The following is an 18,911-nucleotide window of genomic DNA, read 5'->3' as shown; positions in this document are numbered from 1 at the left end:
TGAATTTCTGACGAGGTAATTCGCGGGGTGGCGCAGGGGTGGTAAGAAGAGGATTCGCAGACTGACGTCCCGCGGAAGCCAGAACGGAAAAAGTTGTAGGGGACGAAATTCAAAGTGAATTCCCCCTAAAATAGGCAGGCCGCCGATTCCGGCGCGTTTAGGGTGACGAGTTACTGCGCTTTCCTTTCAAAAGATAGATCTCTGACACGTGATTCTTCCCATTCTTTGATAGACCCGTCCCGAATGCAGCTGCAAACTCTTCTTTCAGGAAAGAAATGTTTCTGATTAAATATTTCTGGTGAAATATTTCTTATAAAATGTTTGTCCTGAATGCATAACATCCACAATCGAATAATTAAGTTGCAGAAGCTTGAACGGTGTCAGAGCAGAAACAGGGTCGAGAACGACGATACAAAGAAGAACTCCAAGATGGCGATAGGTGCAAAGACTGGTTCAGTCTGGGAGAAATTTTCCGAGAACGATTCCTTTTGTCTCGGGGATGGCGTGAGACATGAACCTGACCTGACCCAACTTGATTCAAGTCTGCTTCATAGACCGTGTAAGAGCGAAAGAATAGAGGAGGACACGAGCCGGAAATGAAGGTAGCTGGGAAGTTCGCGCGGCAAACATACGCCGTTACCTTCTGCCGAGTAAATTTTATCGAATTCGGTGATCCTTTAGCTTCGGGAGAACGGGGACAGGGAACCGTAACATGTATTACACGGCAAGCTACGCAGCCAGAGCCGGAAAATGCCAGGCGAGACGTACAACGTGAAATCAACGGTCCACTCTTGTGATGCTGTACTTCCTTACTGACAATCGAACTTCTTTAAGGAGTTGCACTGCCTTCGCAAGCGCAAAGTGTACTGAATTTTTAGAAATTTTTTTCTTTGCAATAGAAACGCTTTTATCCGTAAAAGAACCGAAGAAAATTGGGAAATCGAACGATTTACCACGATTATTTAAATTTTCCAAGTGAAATGAGCTTTCCCCGACATGGTCAATTATTTCCAACAGATCCACTGGGATTCTCACGAAAGTATTATTACAAAATGGAGTACGTCCGGCTGTAAAACAAACGTTGGAATTTAGCGTTATCTGTTCGCCGGTAAAAATAAATTGCGTACTCGGCGGATTATTTTGTGCATACAATTTATTCTCCAACCTCGAAATTCAAATATAAAATACTATTCGAATTTACACAATGTAATCGTCCATGTTAAAATAGTAACTTGGAATAATCAACAATGCGTATTTGAACAGGGGACGTGTGCACGTGCGCGAAAATCGAAATTTACAAGCGGAAAAATGAGATAGAGATAGAGCGAGAGAGAGAGAGAGAGGAGGGAGGGAGAAAAAGGGTAGAGAGGGCTCGGGTGCGGACGCGCAAAAATGCAAGCTTTTTCTCCGACGTGTAAAATCATTAGCATCCCAGCGAGTTATGAAGCTCATTTGCATTCCCGATGCCCACGGTATAATGCACCCGTTCCTGGAGATTCCTCGATATTCGCGTCAATATCCATTTTTCCCCGTTATTTCCTCTCCTTTTTATTTGTGTTTCATTTGGTAAGCCCCGGCACGAGCAAACCGTGAATCTCAAATATAAAAACACTATTCAATAGACGAAATACATTTTGTCAAGTTAAAAAAAAGAAGGAAAGAGCTAGATAGAAAGATGGAGAGAGAGAGAGAGAGAGAGAGAGAGAGAGAGAGAGAGAGAGTAAATTCGATCTAACTTCATCCCGTCGATCCAATTTCCAATAAAATTCCTTTTCGAGAGCCCGAAATTGCTTTGCCTCCTGAGAATGCAAATATTCGAGTGTCACAGAAAGCATCGCGCGAGTTCGGCTACTGTGTTTCCGTACCCGATTATTATTTTTCGCGAGCGCGAAAATAAATTCGTCCGAGAAACGACATCGCGAGACCCCGCGAATGCAGATCGACGATCGAAAACACGCGCGCCGACGACATAGACATTTTGTACTTTTTTTCCTCCCCTTTCGATTTATGGCTCGACATACTCTCTCTGGAGGCACGCACAATTTGCGTTTCGGGACACGTTATTAGATCGATATTTTCTCGGCGGGACGGTCAATTTCGATTTATCACGACTAAATGTGTATTTCTATCGAAAGTCGCAAAAATTAATCCTAGCAAACCGCGAGACGCTCTTATGATCGTCGATCGCGGGAATTCGGTGGGCAGTCGGTCGCACAAATTTGTATACACCTAAATTTTCATTGTATGAAGTTCAGGAGACGCAGACAAAAATTCTCGGAATTTGATCTCGATGAAGAAAAATTGGTGGCATTGAACCTTTTTTAACAAAGTAATTCTGATTTGAAAGGTGTATAAACAATCACGCGAGTCACTATATGACCGGAAAGGGTTGAATTAAAGTTGCCTAGGTGATTTTTGCCTAAAAATTTCGCTATATAATTGACGGAGAGGGTGATATATCACGGCTCCGAATTCGGATCCAGGGCTCAGAATTCTGAGCCACCGGCGCGGCGTCCGGTCTCGTACGTGCGATTCGCACCGGGCCCGAAGTGCTCTAATTGAATCGTTCACCGGCCACGGAAAAGATTTCCACGGTCGCCGAGCGAGAAGTTTCGACGTCGTTTCGGGGAAACTCTTTCGCTCGCGGAGCTGAAGCAAGGCTAAAATGGGGGGCCGGTGTGGCGTGCAGGGGCGGAGTGCGGAAGAATTGGATTCTTCATCAATCGAGATCGGGCAGGCCGCCGGTGGAGCCAAAGCTGTCTCTGGAATCCTTTTGGGCTCGCTCGAAATGGCTGCCGGGCGAGGCGTCTTTCAGGCGATTCTCGAAATTCAGAAAGTCCGAGCCGCATGGGCTGTAGGCCTGCATTGATTGGGCAAAGGGTCTTTGTTCAGGTGATCCGATTGTCTTCCACTGGACCTAGGATGTTTATGCTTTCCGAGTACGTAGACTCTATTCGATTGCTAATCGTTTTCGGCAGTTCAATCATTGTCGACGTTTAAACGGTTATAACCAGGGACCACAAGAATAATAGTTATTCTAAAATTTTCTACGATAAAGATCATTATTAAAAAGTTTATTATTATTAAAATTTGAGATAATCTACGCAAAATATGAAGACAAAAATTCGAAGAACAAAATGATTAAAAAATATAAATTTTTACACTTTTTGGTTACAAGTAACAGTTATTAGTGTCCAAAAAATTGGAGCCTTCTCGACAACCGGGCCTGTCGTAGCAGAAATCGAGCCCAGCGTGCGGAGGCCACCTAATGAGCATTATACTGGCCGAACGTCGCTCGAAGCACACGATGGCTCGATTCTGGTCATGGCAGCAAAGCTAGCTTGGGCCAGTGCTTCGATTGTGCCCAACATTTTTCGTACGATGGATGGCCGCTAGAGGCGCTGCGCGGAAAAACAGTAACGTATCTACTATTGGGTAGCAGAGCGGCCAGAGCCCTGAGACAGTTATATTGGCGGGAATGTATCGAAATAATCTTACCGGACAAAAAGACTCCAGGACGTGTCCTACGAGTTACAAAATATACACAAATACACTTTTTATACATTCATTTTTCAGAATCAAATCATATAAATTTTTTTAAATTCTGCGGGGTGCTCAAGGAACCCCATTTCATCTACCCAATAGTAGATACGTTACTGTTTTACCGCGCAGCGCCTCTAGCGGCCATCCATCGTACGAAAAATGTTGGGCACAATCGAAGCACTGTCCCTCGGCACCAGCCCGGCGCACGCTGCCCTCTTAAAATGGACCGAGCAGCCAGGATTGTGCCATGCCCCGAATCATTTTTGCTTACTGGGGTATGTCGGCACTGTTAAACTCTGTTAATCTTTTTTCTGTTTTGAATTACACCTACTCATTTTTGTCATAAATGCATAAAATCCGCAATGTAGTTATAACTTTGCCAATACGAATCGTACTGAAGCCTCTGTTTTCACAATCCGTCATTCATTTTTTTCTCAAATTTTTTGCATAACCTAGCGGGTAGAAAATCGGAGACCCCTTTTTTCTCGGAAGGAGATTTGCATAAACATCCTGGATCAGCTAATGCTAAATTGTATTTACTTGAATCAAGAAGCTGTCAGTCCCGCTATTTTCGGTTATTTGCCTTTCCAAACGAAGGGACGAAATCACAGTGCTCTCCGCGCTGTTGCATAGCCCTCCTTCGATGTCCATCATCTTTCAAGAATAATTACGAGTTCGTTTAAAATGATTAATTCCGACTGTGTCGACAGAATAATAGAGCATTTATAAAGCAATTACAGGTACGATTATTCATGACATATGGAGCGAATATTTTAATACCCGTGACCAATTCAGCACTGTGATCGATACTTTCACGAATATTATGTTCGGGACAAAAATATTAGAAGTAAATTGGTAAATGTTATTAAATTAAACTGAAATAAAATCACGACGATTGCGACACTATCGAGGATAGTGCAAGGAAATATTCACATTTTATTGCTATCAATACAGCATAAAAAAATATATAAAAAATAGCATGTACGTAAATTCGCAAATGTAGACGATCTTAGGAACATAAATTATAATTATTCTAACGAAAGATTCCGCTACGACGAATATAAATACAACGTAGTTTATATTAATAGTAAACATTATGATAAAAGAAAGTGCGCTATTAGTGACTTGAACAATTATAACATAAAAGAGTCACTGAAAAAAAAAACAACTATCACGTGAATTAACTATGAATACCAACTTGTCGTCGGATTTAAGTGCTAAAATTCAAACAAGCCTACTTGCGGATCCAGTAAATGACGATAAATGAACATATCGAATGCGTATAGATTTATAATATTTTGATCTTGCGATCTTAAGGACTGGTAGGAGTTATATGACTCTGGGAAATTGCAATAATCAGGGAAATCTGTTACCAGCTTGGTTTTCTCCTCGACGACCTCGACTACGTTGCCATCCTCCGTGCTGGTAATAATACCGGTTCCCAGCTTCTTCCCCAAAATTTTCACTTCCTTTCGGCAGCCACCGGAAGTGTTCACGACGTTTGTTTCGCAGCCGTTCGTGTTCACCGCGGTGTTCTTCAAGAATTGTTCGTACGGAGTGAGCAGCTTCATGTTCGAGTACTGGGACGCCATAATTTCCTGACTGTGGTTTTTCGGGCCCAGGATTTTCACCTCGCCGAGGCCGGAGAACAGCTTCGAAGATTGCAGGCTGTCAGTTGTTCTGCTACCGTGAACCTTCGTGTGAAATTTCAGCGTTTACGTGGAATACTCAATGTATTATTTTTAATTTAGTAAAAGTATTACAAAAAGACTGACGCATTCTTCTTGCGATTTATATGAAACTCTTTCCTTAAAAATCGTGAAATTTTGAATGAAATACCTTTGTACTCTGGTGCGTGGTTCCCAGAATCTTCAAGTCCGATTGACCAATGGGCATCAAACCCCCGTCAGGTTCGCTGTCGTCGAATACGGGTGACAGTTTCATCTTGCTTTCATAGACCGAGTGATGTTCCTCCATCGTTGAACTACCGAGAATGTTCAGATCCTCAGTTAAACTAGTGTTGCTCTTCAAATACGGAAGCGTTTCACTTAGGATCGACAAGGGGGGATGATTTTTCAATAACAGGGAGGATATCGAAGGTTGCGAGGTGGTTGACAAAGTGGAAATGTCGCTTCGGTGACTGAGAATGTTTGTTAACTCTTGTTGACTCGAGGGTACTCCTATACCTATCATAAAAGTCAGCGTATTCATATTTCAACAAACTCTTCTCGCTCGCAGCGTACGAGTATAGTTACGTTCATAGAATGGTAGCGTTAAACAATCGAACAATTTAGAACCATTTATCTTCGCGATACTCTCAGAACCAATGTTTCCATTCAAATTTAAACTTATTGCCATCAATTCGTTTCAATATCTTAAAAATAAGGAATCAACTCGACACAGAATAAAAAATCAATTGCTACAGATAGGACCCTACAGATTGTCCCAGAAATTTCTGGGACAATTATAGGCTGGATATTTTGGGCATTTATCGAGCAAACATTATATTTACTTTTCTCATCAATGCTGTACATCAAATCAACAGACTAGTGATCCATTAGAACAAATTAAATATTAATTCCTTATTTTCGATTCTACAATTTTCTTGATATTCTCACAACTATTTTCTATTTAATGACTCCAACCGATGTTTCTAAATTGGTCGATGGATTTCACACATGTTCCACAGATTCCAGAATAGATCTCCTGAGAACATGGAAAGAAACGTGAATTTTGGATATTGAAAAGCATAGGAATTGAATCAATGTGAACCTTCGTCGTCGTGTTCCGCTAGGTCTGCGTCAATGGACAATGATTTCGGGCCAAGGATTAAGTCGTCGATTTTCGGCTGTGAGAGGAAACTGATACCGTCCACGAAACGATCGTCGAGGCTCTTGATGTCGAGAATCCTGATGTCTTTGTCCTCGAGGATCTCGATACCGTCCATCGATATGGGTTTCTGCGTCGAGGCCGAGTTAAGTACCATGATCTGATTATCCGAATCCCCGATGATCACCTCCCCGTTGCCACGTGTGCTCATCACATTGATCGCATCCGCTTCGTCGCCGTCGAGGAGCGTCACGTCATGAGTGTTCTGCGCCATCAGATCGCAAGCTTCGCTGTTAGTCATCACCTAATTAGCCCAATCAACACAGAAAAATGATCAGTAATCCACGACAAAAGTATTCCATCAAGCAGACTTTTGTCAGCGTTCCAGCAAAACTCAATTGTCTAAATTTTTTATTTCTGCACCATTACTTTCCATAAATCGATCAGGACTTGGGCATAACAAAATTAACTAAGGAAGTGAATTTTTAAATGATAATTTTGGATTTCAGTTAACAATTTGTCAAGATTGCTTTTCGGAAGAAGGGACCTAAAATACATTAATAGTCACAATAGCTGTCCACTCTGCTCCGAGCACCCCAATGTCATTAGTTTAGAGCGATCATAGTAGGGTGGACAGCTATTATGACCGATGGTGGGGCCTCTCCTTTCGAGAAACAGGCTATAGCACTTTAACAGATCAATTATCAATTTTTCACTATTTAACTACATTGAAATATTCGCAGAAACTTAATCAAATACAAACTAGTCTCTAAGGGGAAAAAATTCTTCCAGAATTCTTCCAGAATTTTTTTAATGAAAACTCTGTATCCTGGTTCGCACATTTAAAACTTGGGAGAAGCTTTATCATTACGGTTAACAGAATGCGTGCCGATCATTATAACCTAGCTGCTTCACTAGCGTGGGTAGGTATTGTCAATGATAGCCAGGTTAAATGCAATCAGGCCTGCGAAACCCTTGATCACATAATATAGGAATGCGTATTGTATGATCCACAAAAGCGCACTTAGTATAGGCCTTCAACGTCCTCTTAATGTAGACACACTCATAGCAAAGCCAAATATTGGAGCTTGTCTTAGTATTCATTCTTTTTTCAAAGATTGTAATTTACATATTTAGTGTTAACGCACATTCACTTGTATTATTATTGTATTATTACTGTATTATATATTATTGTATTCACTTATGGATTATTCCATGCCAAATCGATCACTTTTTGCAGGCACCATCGTCGATTTTGTTTTAAATGAAATATATTGTAGCCCATGTGTGTGTGTGTGAAATTAGGGGGGGTTCAAGTTATAATTTTGCCGGTTTCGAATTTTTTTAGAAATGGCAGGCCTTCAAAGTTTTCAATTTTTATCTCAGGAACTATTTGTCCGACTGAGCTACATTTTTTTTGTTTTGTTCGGAAAGGATTGGGCTATTACAAAATAATTTTTTCAACCCCGACAATCATCTTTATAATGTCGAAAAATTTAAACAAATTCTTTTTTTACTTTTTCTCCATGATGATGCTTAGTGATTCAAATATTGAAAAAATATGGTAATATTCCTTGAAGTTTCCCCTTTAAAATGAGTCCTTGGAAAAGTATCGTTAAAATTGGCGTCACAATGAGCTGGGAAAGAACGCCGTGTACATCCGTTTCTAAATTATGACTTAACCCCCCCCCCCCCCCCAATTTCACAGGGACTGCAACATATTTCATTCAGAACAAAATCGACGATGGTCCTTCAAAAAGTGATCGATTTGGCATGAAATGACCCTTATATTATTCCTGTAAAGCAAAATAAACCCAGAAGGGTTTAAAATGCTTACAAATAAAAAAAAAATACAAGCTGGTGCTTTTCAAGATATAATAAAAAATAGGAGAATATGGAAAAGAGGAATTGCTCAATTAGGCTATCCATTTCGAGATTTTGATTTTGTAAATTTCTATAAAGTAAGAATGGCGACCAGTTCCGTCACAGAGAAGAACAGACAAAAATCAGGAGTCGTTTCAAGGAGGTGGCAGGCTAAGTGGCAAAACCGGGTGGAAATAAGTAGGAAAATCATGATCGATCTGCTTCATCACCTCGTAACGACCATCCTCGGTGGCTCGCACGAATTGTATCCCGCCCTGGGCAGCCAGTTCCAGCAACTCGTTGCAATCCTCCATCGTCGGGGATACAACAGTTCCATTCTGGCGATTTGGCTCGTTTCTCGGGGCCTCACTGTACGTGAACTGGGAATCCAATGCCGTGACTATGCTCTCTGTCGACAATGCACCAAATAAGGACCACATTACCACGACAGTTTGAAAAACATCGCCGCTTTAACGAGTCAATTATAGTCGTGCGACGACGTTGAATCCTGGCGCCGCGCCGGTTGTGATTTCACCGTAAACAGAAATTGTTTGATCCATCTATCGATTATCACCAACTTTATTGGCTACAATTGTTCGGTGGTAATATCGGAAACTCTTTGCAAAATCTGTTCTCTTGTAAACTTATGTTTCTAATTATAAAGCAACGAATTTGAAATGAGTGATTCCGAGACCGCCCTCCTGTAGTTCTTTAATTCGTTCGTTAATCCTTCCCTGTAGAATTGTCTATTTTTTTTTATATCCCTCGTTCCTGATCGTCCCTTGTGTTCGTGATTATTCATACGAAGGTAATCCTCACCGTGTTCGTTTTCCGGACCAGGCGGCTCAACTATGAAATTGTTTTTTCCGTCGGGATCAACGCGTTGGATGACAGTGGCAACCACGGGCACCTTTATCTGCACTGCTTTGATTCTGTCGGCGTCCGGCGTGATCGTTGGGCTCAGGGTCATCTTTCCGGCTATTCGTAGATCTTCTGCTGTCGCCGGTGTCAGGATCTATCAAATAATTGCACGACAATATTTTATATTTGGAAAATAAAATATAATTTCAAGCTTATATTTTGTAACAATCCTGGTAACTAAAAATTTACGTTTGAACATCGGCTTATTAATTTAGCGAAAAGAGAGTTCAAAACAGGACTAAACAGAAAGTCACATTTTTATGAGTTCCAGTCGGCGACACTTTCACGAGAACAGGAATTCCCTTGGCAGGCTTGAAAAGTGCGAAAGGTGTTTGGTTCTCCAACAATGCCATTTCCATCGCTTTGGTGTCGATCTTATCAATCACGACGGATTCCATGACATCCGACTTTTAAGAAACATTTATTATCATTTTATCGTTGTTACATTTATTCGTCTAGCTACCTACTATCATATGAAACATAAAAACTTGATATGGCAGATGATACCTTAGGTGGGCTACGAACCACAAGCAGTGGGTCTTTCTCTCTAACTTCGATGGTCTGATTGCGTTCACAGATTGGCAGATGCACGATCCTCACATTTTTACTAAAAATTAATTTTTTTTATCAATGTCAGCGAAACAAATGTGCCAGATACAAATGCATTTTTTTATGAAAATGTAATGATCATAAGAATATCATAAAGCTTTGACCAGAATTCCCGTAGGAGGATCGACGGGAGATCAAGTTTGCTGAAAATTATTGAAGAAAGAGCGAAAGAGATATACGATCTCAAATAACTCGTAAGTTATTTGTTGTACAAAAATAATGTTCAAACGAATGTTATATGGTTCCTAGGGGGACATACAGTGCTGCAATCTGCTTTTTGTTACTTCGATTTTTTATCAAGATATGCAGGTCACCTTCAGTTTTTTAAATAGAATGCCCAATATTTTTACTCGAACTCGGATGAAGCACAAAATTTTATGTAAAAAAGTATTGGCCTTCGTGTATCGTAAATCTAATAGTTAACGAGATATTGTCGAAATCATTTTCCATATGTACTTATTCAAATTGAGAGATATCAGTTCAAGCGCCTACTAGGTTGCAGATAACAGCTATTATACATATGGGAAATTATATCGATAATATGTCGTTAACTATTCGATTTACGATACACGATGGTCAATACTTTTTTACATAAAATTTTGTGCTTCATCCGAGTTCGAGTAAAAATATTGGGCATTCTATTTAAAAAACTGAAGGTGACCTGCATATCTTGATAAAAAATCGAAGTAACAAAAAGCAGATTGCAGCACTGTATGTCCCCCTAGGAACCATACAACATTTGTTTGAACATTGTTTTTGTACAACAAATAACTTACGAGTTATTTGAGATCGTCACGTTACAAGACTCACCCTGTATACAGGGTCTGTCCGGAAAGTAATGCGACCACATTTTTAAAAAAATCTATTAAACATATGGGTACAAACCTTTAAATTTCTTCAAAGTAGGATCCTTGGGCGTCGACACATTTTTTCCAGCGCGATTTCCATGCTTCGTATGCTCCCTGGGAGGCGTTTTTTGGAACCTCTCGTAGTACCCTCGTCACAGCCTCTTTGACGCGTTCCACGCTTTCAAAATGGCATCCTTTTAGCACATTTTTAATTTTTGGAAACAAGGAGAAGTCGGCGGGAGACAAGTCAGGACTGTACGGGGGTTGAAGAAGTGTTGTGATCCAACTAAGAAGTACCGTTTACTGTTTTCCCCATAATCTACGGAAAAGTTTTGGTTGGAAGTGCTCGACGAGGCTGCGACGAAGGTACTACGAGAGGTTCCAAAAAACGCCTTCCAGAGAGCATACGAAGCATGGAAATCGCGCTGGAAAAAATGTGTCGACGCCCAAGGATCCTACTTTGAAGAATTTTAAAGGTTTGTACTCATATGTTCAATAGATTTTTAAAAAAATGTGGTCGCATTACTTTCCGGACAGACCCTATATGTAGAAAATAGGGGGAGAATAGGGTGAGGGAAGGAAGGTCGACCAGAAAGATTAACATTCAGGCTGCGTTCATTTATCCATAGGAGAGAGAAAGGCTGTCCGTCAGGTAGCAAATTAAGCGACGTCTGCGCCGCGACGTCTACCTACTTTCTTATGACGTTCGGATCGTTGATTTCTGGCTGCGAGGATGTCGGATGTCGATACTTTATGCCGTGCTTGTACTCCTCGTGCGATCTCAAAGAGAATCGACGCGGAAACTCTTTGCCGCAGATTCCGCACACGTACTGCATTTTCTCCGCGTGTGCATGCGCTTTGACCTTGTGGCAGACCAAATTCGACATTTGATTGAAGCCTTTGCCGCAAAGCTCGCATTTGTACGGCCGCTCGTTCGTATGAGTAAACACGTGGTTCCTCAAATTGCCTGACAACGAAACGGTGTTCAACCATTAAAGCTTGTAATCATCCCCAGAATTATATTGACCGACCACCCCCCCGCGGTATCGCGATCAGTTACAGACGATTTCGCGTTTCGATTTTACAAGTTTTATGCGATACTATATCCGGTTTTCATACCGCTTTTTTAACGATCGGTGAGAACCAAATTGTTTTGCGATTGCAGCTCGTCAATTGAGGTCGAACGATTTTATTTTTATGAAGCCATTGAATATTTTTTGAACACATGTAGTCATGGCAAGAAATATATTTTATTCTCTTTGTAACTGTTTTTTTTTTTTTTTGGTGTTGTTGTATGTCTTCCGTGAACGTTGCAAATTTTCACAATTTTTATGTATTTACCTTTTTGTCATGTATAGCAATTATTATATTCGATACCTTTTTGATGAAACCCTTTTCCGCAGACCTGGCACTTGTGTGGCTTGTGCTCCGAGTGTGTTTTTCGATGAGAGATTAACGTGGATACCCTGTGAAATCGAAAATATCAAATTGAGTATAACATTTAAAAATACAAATAAGATTCTGTCATTAATGCATAATATAAATATAAGTTAATAAAATATACGATAATGACCACTGCGAAAACGCAGAAACAAGCATGTCCGTATAGGCAATATTTAAAACATTTGTCCCAGAGAAAGGGATATGTAGGGGCGCGAAAATGAATCAGTCTACTCGTCGTATCCCCGTAACGCGCTTAAGCGGAGTCGTTTAAAAGAGAGTCCCGCTTTATTAAAGTTAATTCATAAAAGGACAGAAACGTCAGGCTCGTTAAAAATTTTCTTCTGCCGTTCCCGACAATCGCGCGGCCCGCGATCCGCGCCGCGATTCAAAACGCTAATGACCCGACGTGCTCGGTTAAGCGCGCATAATTAGTTTCCTTGCTTGTGGGTGAGATTGTAGTTTCGAATTTTTCTGCGCAGTTTTTCCCGTCGCTGGAACAGTACAAACGCGGCATAAAAGTTACAGGAATTCCAGTGTAACGAGTCCAAAACGATAAATATTTCTAGCATACATAAAAAGAATACAGAATTTTTGAAATAAGCTCACAAAATTGTATAACCCTGTTCAGGAGAAGAGGCTGTAGATAGAAACTTGAAGTTGGAGAAAGGATGACCCGTCACGCAAGAATACCCTTTTAAACGAGTACCAGATTCGGGGATGGTTCACGGTTGGGTAAGGTACCCGAGCCGAAGAGGAAACGGGAAACACGGTATTGACGGTTCCATACGATCGCAAAGTTACGCGAAACCAATTCGGATGCAGAGAGGAGTGTCATGAAGAAATTGCGTATCGATTCGTTTGCTGACCTGTTGAAAGTTTTCTTGCAAAATTCGCAAACGTACGGCCGGGCGTCGCTGTGTATCGCCTTGTGCTGGCTCAGTGTCGATAGCTGGCGGAAAGCTTTGCCGCAAGCCTCGCATTTAAAGTTTCTCTCGTCGGTGTGGGTCGGCAAATGTCTCATCAAGGTGTACTGATGCCGGAACTCCTTCGAACCTAGTTCGAATATTAAGCTTCTCAGTACTTCTTTCTCTTAAGGGGGGGGAGAGTGTTTAACCGACTGTCGATCGCATCGCGGACACAATGCCACTCTGTCCTACCCGATTTAAGAGCCGAGAGTCGCATTGCCAGAAGCCAGCGATATCTCTTCCCTTTTTTTTTATTGTAACACCAGAATTACCAGAGCAATTCTTTTATTAAAGTGGATAAGATCTTTTTTCGTAACTGAATGTTTGTAGTACTTGATTCAATTTTTTTTTGTTACTCACAGATTCCGCATTCCCAAATTTTCAAAGTTTTCCCATCGCGTTTCAGGTACTTCACGAAATGAAGCTTTGATCTTGGATCATCTTTGTCGATTAGGTGAGTCGTAGACGATGATGGGCCTTCGACCATCGGATGCGAGTACACCATGACGTTGTTTTCCGGTGGAGCGATATTTTGATCCAATATCTGAAAAGAATTGTGCATTTATAATGACGAATGATTAAATTCCATATTTTATTCTCAGTCTAAATTTGAAACTTCCAACGCGAGAATTTAATTAAACTGAAATATTTTAGGAGGAAGTGAATTGGAAAGTAACATCTACTAATGCGTTCATCAGATATTAATAGGAACATTCTGTTATTAAAAGGAACATTTCAGAAGTACTTCGATAATTCAAAATGTCTACCTTGTACTTAAATGCATCCTTGCCAAGGAATTTCGGTACGCTGTCGTCATTGTTGATCACCTCAGAATCTATGGCAACGTCCAGGTTCATGCAATCATTCTAATCGCAGATAAATTATTTATATATAAATTACAGGAATAATGATACTTTAGAGTCGGTGTACAAAGTATTCGTACACATTTTAAAAACGAATAACTTTTTCAAAAGTGGAACCAATAGCTCGAGTTTTTTTCAGACGTCAGATAGATTAGTTTACTAGCTAATGTGTAAATAATTCTTTTTAAAATTGTTATTGGTGGCAATTGCGGAGGAAAAAGAAAAGGTCATGATTTCTAAATGTTTTATCTGTGTCTGTAATGAAAATTTAAAACACGTATATTGTAAATCTAAGATAGTTCTATACATGTTCAAAGTTTCATTGAAATCGGTTGACGCATAAAAAAGCTATGGGCAATGTAAGATGTAAAAATAATTGAATTTAGGATTTGCGATTCATTTAATCCGCAGATTCTTACAATTTTTGCTATTTTCAATCAATTATATTTCATAAGAACCTTGATCGATTTCAATGAAACTTTGTACATGCATAGAACCAGAGTTGGGCAAAATGTAATTTCAGTTACAATTACAATGACTTACCAATTACTGTAATTTGAAATTGCAGAAATAAAATTACAATTACATGTAATTGGTAATTGCAATTACTTTGACTCGACCAGTGATTGTAATTGCGGACCACAATTATAATTACAATAATTGTGAAAGGAGTAATTGCAATTACTTAACACGATTACAGAAATTGTAATTGAGTCTAACGATTACTTCAGTGTAATTGTTCTTTTAAACCACTAATTTTTATGTTTTGGACCATTTAACCGTTTTCTTATTGTAATTATAGTTTACTTTTGCACGTGTAACTGAAGATGAATTAAATACTCATGTAATTAATTACTGCCCAACTCTGTATAGAACTAACTTACAATTAGATTTACAATATACATATTTTAAATTTTCATTACAGACACAGATAACACATTTAAAAATCATGACCTTTTCTTTTTCCTCCGCAATTGCCACCAATAACAATTAAAAAAAAAAATTATTTACACATTAGCTAGTAAACTAATCCATCAAACGTCTGAAAAAAACTCAAGCTATTGGGTCCACTTTTGAAAAAGTTATTCGTTTTTTAAATGAGTACGAATACTTTGTATACCGACTGTATATCGAATAATAAGTAATAAACTAAAAATGTTAATAACGACGATTACTTGAATCAACTGATGTTCATTGGCGGAAGTCAAACCGGGAAGAATAGTGACGTCGTTTCTCCCATCGGAACCTGTAGTCTCTTCCTTCACATAAACTTCATAAACGCTAATAATACAATCAACAAATTCTGTTATCAATATTCCCATTTTTCATAAAATACGACAAACAGATTTTATCTTTGATTTTGCTACACAACTTACGAAAACTAGATACAAAAAGAATCAAGTTTATTAAAGAATTCGTGAAGTTAAAATTGAAGATTAAAGTCTTGTTAAATTTTATTATTCCATTACATTTTAAACTTTCGAGTGCCTCAAAAAAATTCCAAAATCTGCAGACTGAAAATTATCGTCGCGTGAGCTCTTGTGAAATTTCGGTTACAATTTATTTACGGAGTCAGGAAATTTAAAGGGGCTTATACAAAATGAAAATTTTCCCTCAAGACTCCCTGCTCCGTTATCTGTAAACGTCAGAACTTATTTAGTGGAATAGGAAAAATCCGGGATTAAATCCGAGAATAAACTTGATTACACCGTAATCACTTAGGTCTAACCCTGACCTAACTCTCGGCCCTAACCGGAATGCATGTTAATGTTTTAAGCTCACCTGATAACCTCGTCCGAAATAGGACGGGAGAATTGCTCCTGTGAATCTTCGTACTGGGTCTCCCCTACAAAGTGCAACAGTGCTTTGTGAAAATTACTTGTCTTTTTCGCAGGAGTAATCATTTCGCATAGCCGAGCTTGCGCGGAATAATTTTTAAAAAACTGTTATTCGCCCTGGTACACATATAAACGTCTGAAGAAAATATTTCTAACGAGAAGAAACACTAAAAACTATTACAATACTCTTTGAACTACTTTCGTTCTCTGTTAAAAATAATTTTCTTAGTGGATTTTCATGCGAAATTTAATTTTTCTATAGAAAATTGTGGGAAACAAACGCTTCCTTATATTTTTTAATTTTTACATGCCACAAGTGCGTGATATTCTGCAATTAATAGTATTTAATCCTTTGGTACATGCAAAATTTTATAATGAAACTCTTCAGAAGTGAACAAAATTTTTATCAAATTGAAAGTTTTTAATTTACCGGTTTATTAAAGCAGATCTGGTAATGTTCGTGCTGTAGCCGTAACCTGTAGCCTGTGCATATTGGAGTCTGCCCATAAATTTCACTCTATGTAGCAGCATAGAAAATAAATTCTATTCCTTTCTGTGCTCGTCGGGAGACACTTGAACCTTTCAGGCGATCCGTTTATATTCTCGCGAAGGGACGAAGCGTAACGAATTATCGAAACGCGAGCGCGTCCACTTGAGAAATGCTTTCTCGATGAAAACTGTCACGCGATTCCGGTCAGAGTCGCCAAATGATTGGAATAGACTAAATTTAAGGGGAAAAAGTTCTCTCTGCCAGTACCGAATTAGTCGCGCATAAAAATCCACCGTTTAATCATCATTACCCTAATTACAAACAGACTTCACAATTTCATGTATCCAAATTTAAATTCAGTAGACATATGCGAAAAACGTAGAAAAAATGTAAACTGTAGAATCTCAAAAATATGGTTTTTAATTTAATAAATCCTAACAGAAAGCTCGCGTTCAAGATTTTCCTCGAAAAATGTGGAGCACGATACACTTGAATTTTAAAATATCCCATGATAGTCTTTCGCTCTTTTTCATTTAATAATCCACTCCCCCACTGCGCTTGCTGATGCTACAGTTACTTCAGCAAATCTTTTATGCACTTTGCGCAATCTGATCGCGCTCAACTAAAAGAATCCGTAATGGGGACGAATGAATAAATCGCATTACTTATATTATATTGATTAAACGCCCGAATTTCGGGCTATAATTTTTGTTCCCGTTTCAAACCTCGATGGAAATCCTTTGAGATTCTTTAACAGAATATTCCTTTTTAACGCGACCGTAAAAAGAATTTCAAATATCAAAATGAATTCGGAATTAGGACATGCATCTGGCAATTTTTCTGCTTTCTTCTGGAAAACGGATATTTTTAATACTTGAAACGAGGATTTTTTGTGAAAGCTGGCTGGTTAAATGTTGAACCAGGAATTACGCGAGTAAACTCGAAATAATAATGCTTCATGCTTCAGAATTAATAGTACGTGGAAGGGGAACATTTTTATTCCACATAAAAGTTCGTATTCTAATGATTACGATTGAGAGGCACTGGTTTAAATGGAAATGGAGAGACGAGCACCTTCTCATACAATGTATCGCGATTCGATGACGCGCCTCGGACAATGTTGCACCCAGCCGTGTGAATAGTCTTATAATAGTTCGTTCACTCTATTCTGAACATCAAGTAGGTACAAGAAACACGAAAATATTTTATGAAAACATCAATTCCACTAGCAAAACTATTAAATAAATTACCAGACCTACAATGCCACAAATATTTACTCATACAAACGATTCTTCTGGCCGACGCAAAATTTAATAAATTGCCGACGATATTAAAAGCGAATACTTCGAAGCTGCACATAAATTCACTGTCAGGACTCAATAGAAAACAAACTTCTTTGCGAATAATCCAGAACGCAAAGCGAATGGAGGAAAAGGCCGGCAAGCTCGCGCGTTACGATCGAAAACACGAAAAAGCATTTACCCCGGTCGAATGAGAGAACATTCCGCAGTTAGAAAGAATAAATTAGAGTTTTTCGTAAAATTATGGACGAGATCGGTAGCCATTGTGATGAAATCGGAGGTTCGCGAACAGCCAGAAAGAAGGCGAGAAAAAGACTATCAATTTCGCGGGGACGCTGACCGGCAGGAATATAATGTCCCCACGGTCCTCGCCTTTTTTCCGGCTGCTGTTTGCAAATAAACGAAAGCCGCCATTATCACAGCTCATTTTTCACAGCCGGAGGCGTGACGGATCGTGGAGAGGACACAGCCAGTCGCGTATCGCGATCAAATTCGCGTCGGTTCGCGAAAACGAAATAAACCGAGCGGAAAAAATCAAAACAGAGACCGGAAGAGAAACTAAATCGAAGTGCGATGTAATAGTTTTTGCGGATGATACTTACAGTTGTATTCTTGTAGAAGGTTATTCTGGGACATTTCTCTCAGTCGTGAATCCGAATCACTTTCCACGTGGACGTCTCGCAGCCTGATTCGTGTCGATCGCTGACAGCGAAATCTTTCGGGACGGTCGACGGTCTCAGATCGGTTTGCTCATATCGCCGCCATACGGGCAACTTCGGAAACCTATCCACCAGTATCGTGTCTCCCGTTTCTGCCGTCCCTGAATTTCTTTAATTGGAGCGGGACGTACATACATAATTCGTTTTTTTAAATTCGTGTGATATGTGAAATTTTTATAATTCTTATACAGGGTGTCTTAGCTGAAGGAGGCCACCTAAATATCTCCTTTATTTTTAATGGCACAAAAACAATATTTTTGACATAATTCAAATGGTAGCGAAGGAGGAATATCATAGAACAATTTTTTTTATCCGGTTATTTTTTACCGGAAAAACTTATTTCTTTTTTATTCCATTTTGTTAATGACTTAAGCATATTCAAATGTATTTTTTCAGTCGCTATGAGATGGAATAAAAACATAAGTTTTCCCGATAAAAAAATAACGATCACCTCGAAAAAACTATGAAAAAATAACCGGACAAAAGAAATTGTTCTTCTATGATATTCCTCCGTCGATACCATTTAAATTATGCCAAAAATATCTTTTTTGTGCCATTAAAAATAAAGGAGATATTTAGGCATTGACTTTCGTTTAGGATACAAATTTCTTCGAACGAGGAAAACTTTTTCGTTGACTATTCTATGCTTGAATTTGAAGCATTTTGCATGAATAAAAAC

General features: G+C 39.3%; 1 protein-coding gene across 1 annotated transcript; it reads right to left on the bottom strand.

The window, feature by feature from the left end:
• Positions 1 to 1,152: 1,152 nt before the first annotated feature.
• LOC143214371 (uncharacterized) lies at positions 1,153 to 18,463 on the bottom strand. The gene is made up of 17 exons (XM_076435337.1): positions 18,116 to 18,463; positions 15,667 to 15,730; positions 15,060 to 15,165; positions 13,789 to 13,887; positions 13,382 to 13,565; positions 12,923 to 13,109; positions 11,991 to 12,079; positions 11,307 to 11,580; positions 9,664 to 9,763; positions 9,411 to 9,563; positions 9,055 to 9,250; positions 8,466 to 8,644; positions 6,316 to 6,676; positions 5,383 to 5,729; positions 4,917 to 5,237; positions 4,084 to 4,197; positions 1,153 to 2,860 (listed from the first exon to the last, which is right to left on the bottom strand). The coding sequence occupies exons 1-17, from the start codon at positions 18,147 to 18,149 to the stop codon at positions 2,720 to 2,722; spliced, it is 2,949 nt and encodes a 982-aa protein (XP_076291452.1). The 5' UTR covers positions 18,150 to 18,463; the 3' UTR covers positions 1,153 to 2,719.
• Positions 18,464 to 18,911: the final 448 nt, after the last annotated feature.

The sequence above is a fragment of the Lasioglossum baleicum genome, chromosome 12, assembly GCF_051020765.1.
Source record: "Lasioglossum baleicum chromosome 12, iyLasBale1, whole genome shotgun sequence".
Classification (NCBI taxonomy): Eukaryota; Metazoa; Arthropoda; class Insecta; order Hymenoptera; family Halictidae; genus Lasioglossum; species Lasioglossum baleicum.
Note: the sequence above shows the minus strand (reverse complement) of the source record. Positions and strands in the feature narration are given on the sequence as shown.

Bases quoted from the DNA above. Each gene is read 5' to 3' on its own strand.
- LOC143214371 (XM_076435337.1), bottom strand. From the start codon at position 18,149: ATGTCCCAGAATAACCTTCTACAAGAATACAACT. The intron at 8,645-9,054 runs GTGAGGATTACC...CATTGTCGACAG, and splicing joins TGGTCCGGAAAACGAACACG to AGAGCATAGTCACGGCATTG. The intron at 5,238-5,382 runs GTATTTCATTCA...TTTCACACGAAG, and splicing joins CCACGCACCAGAGTACAAAG to GTTCACGGTAGCAGAACAAC.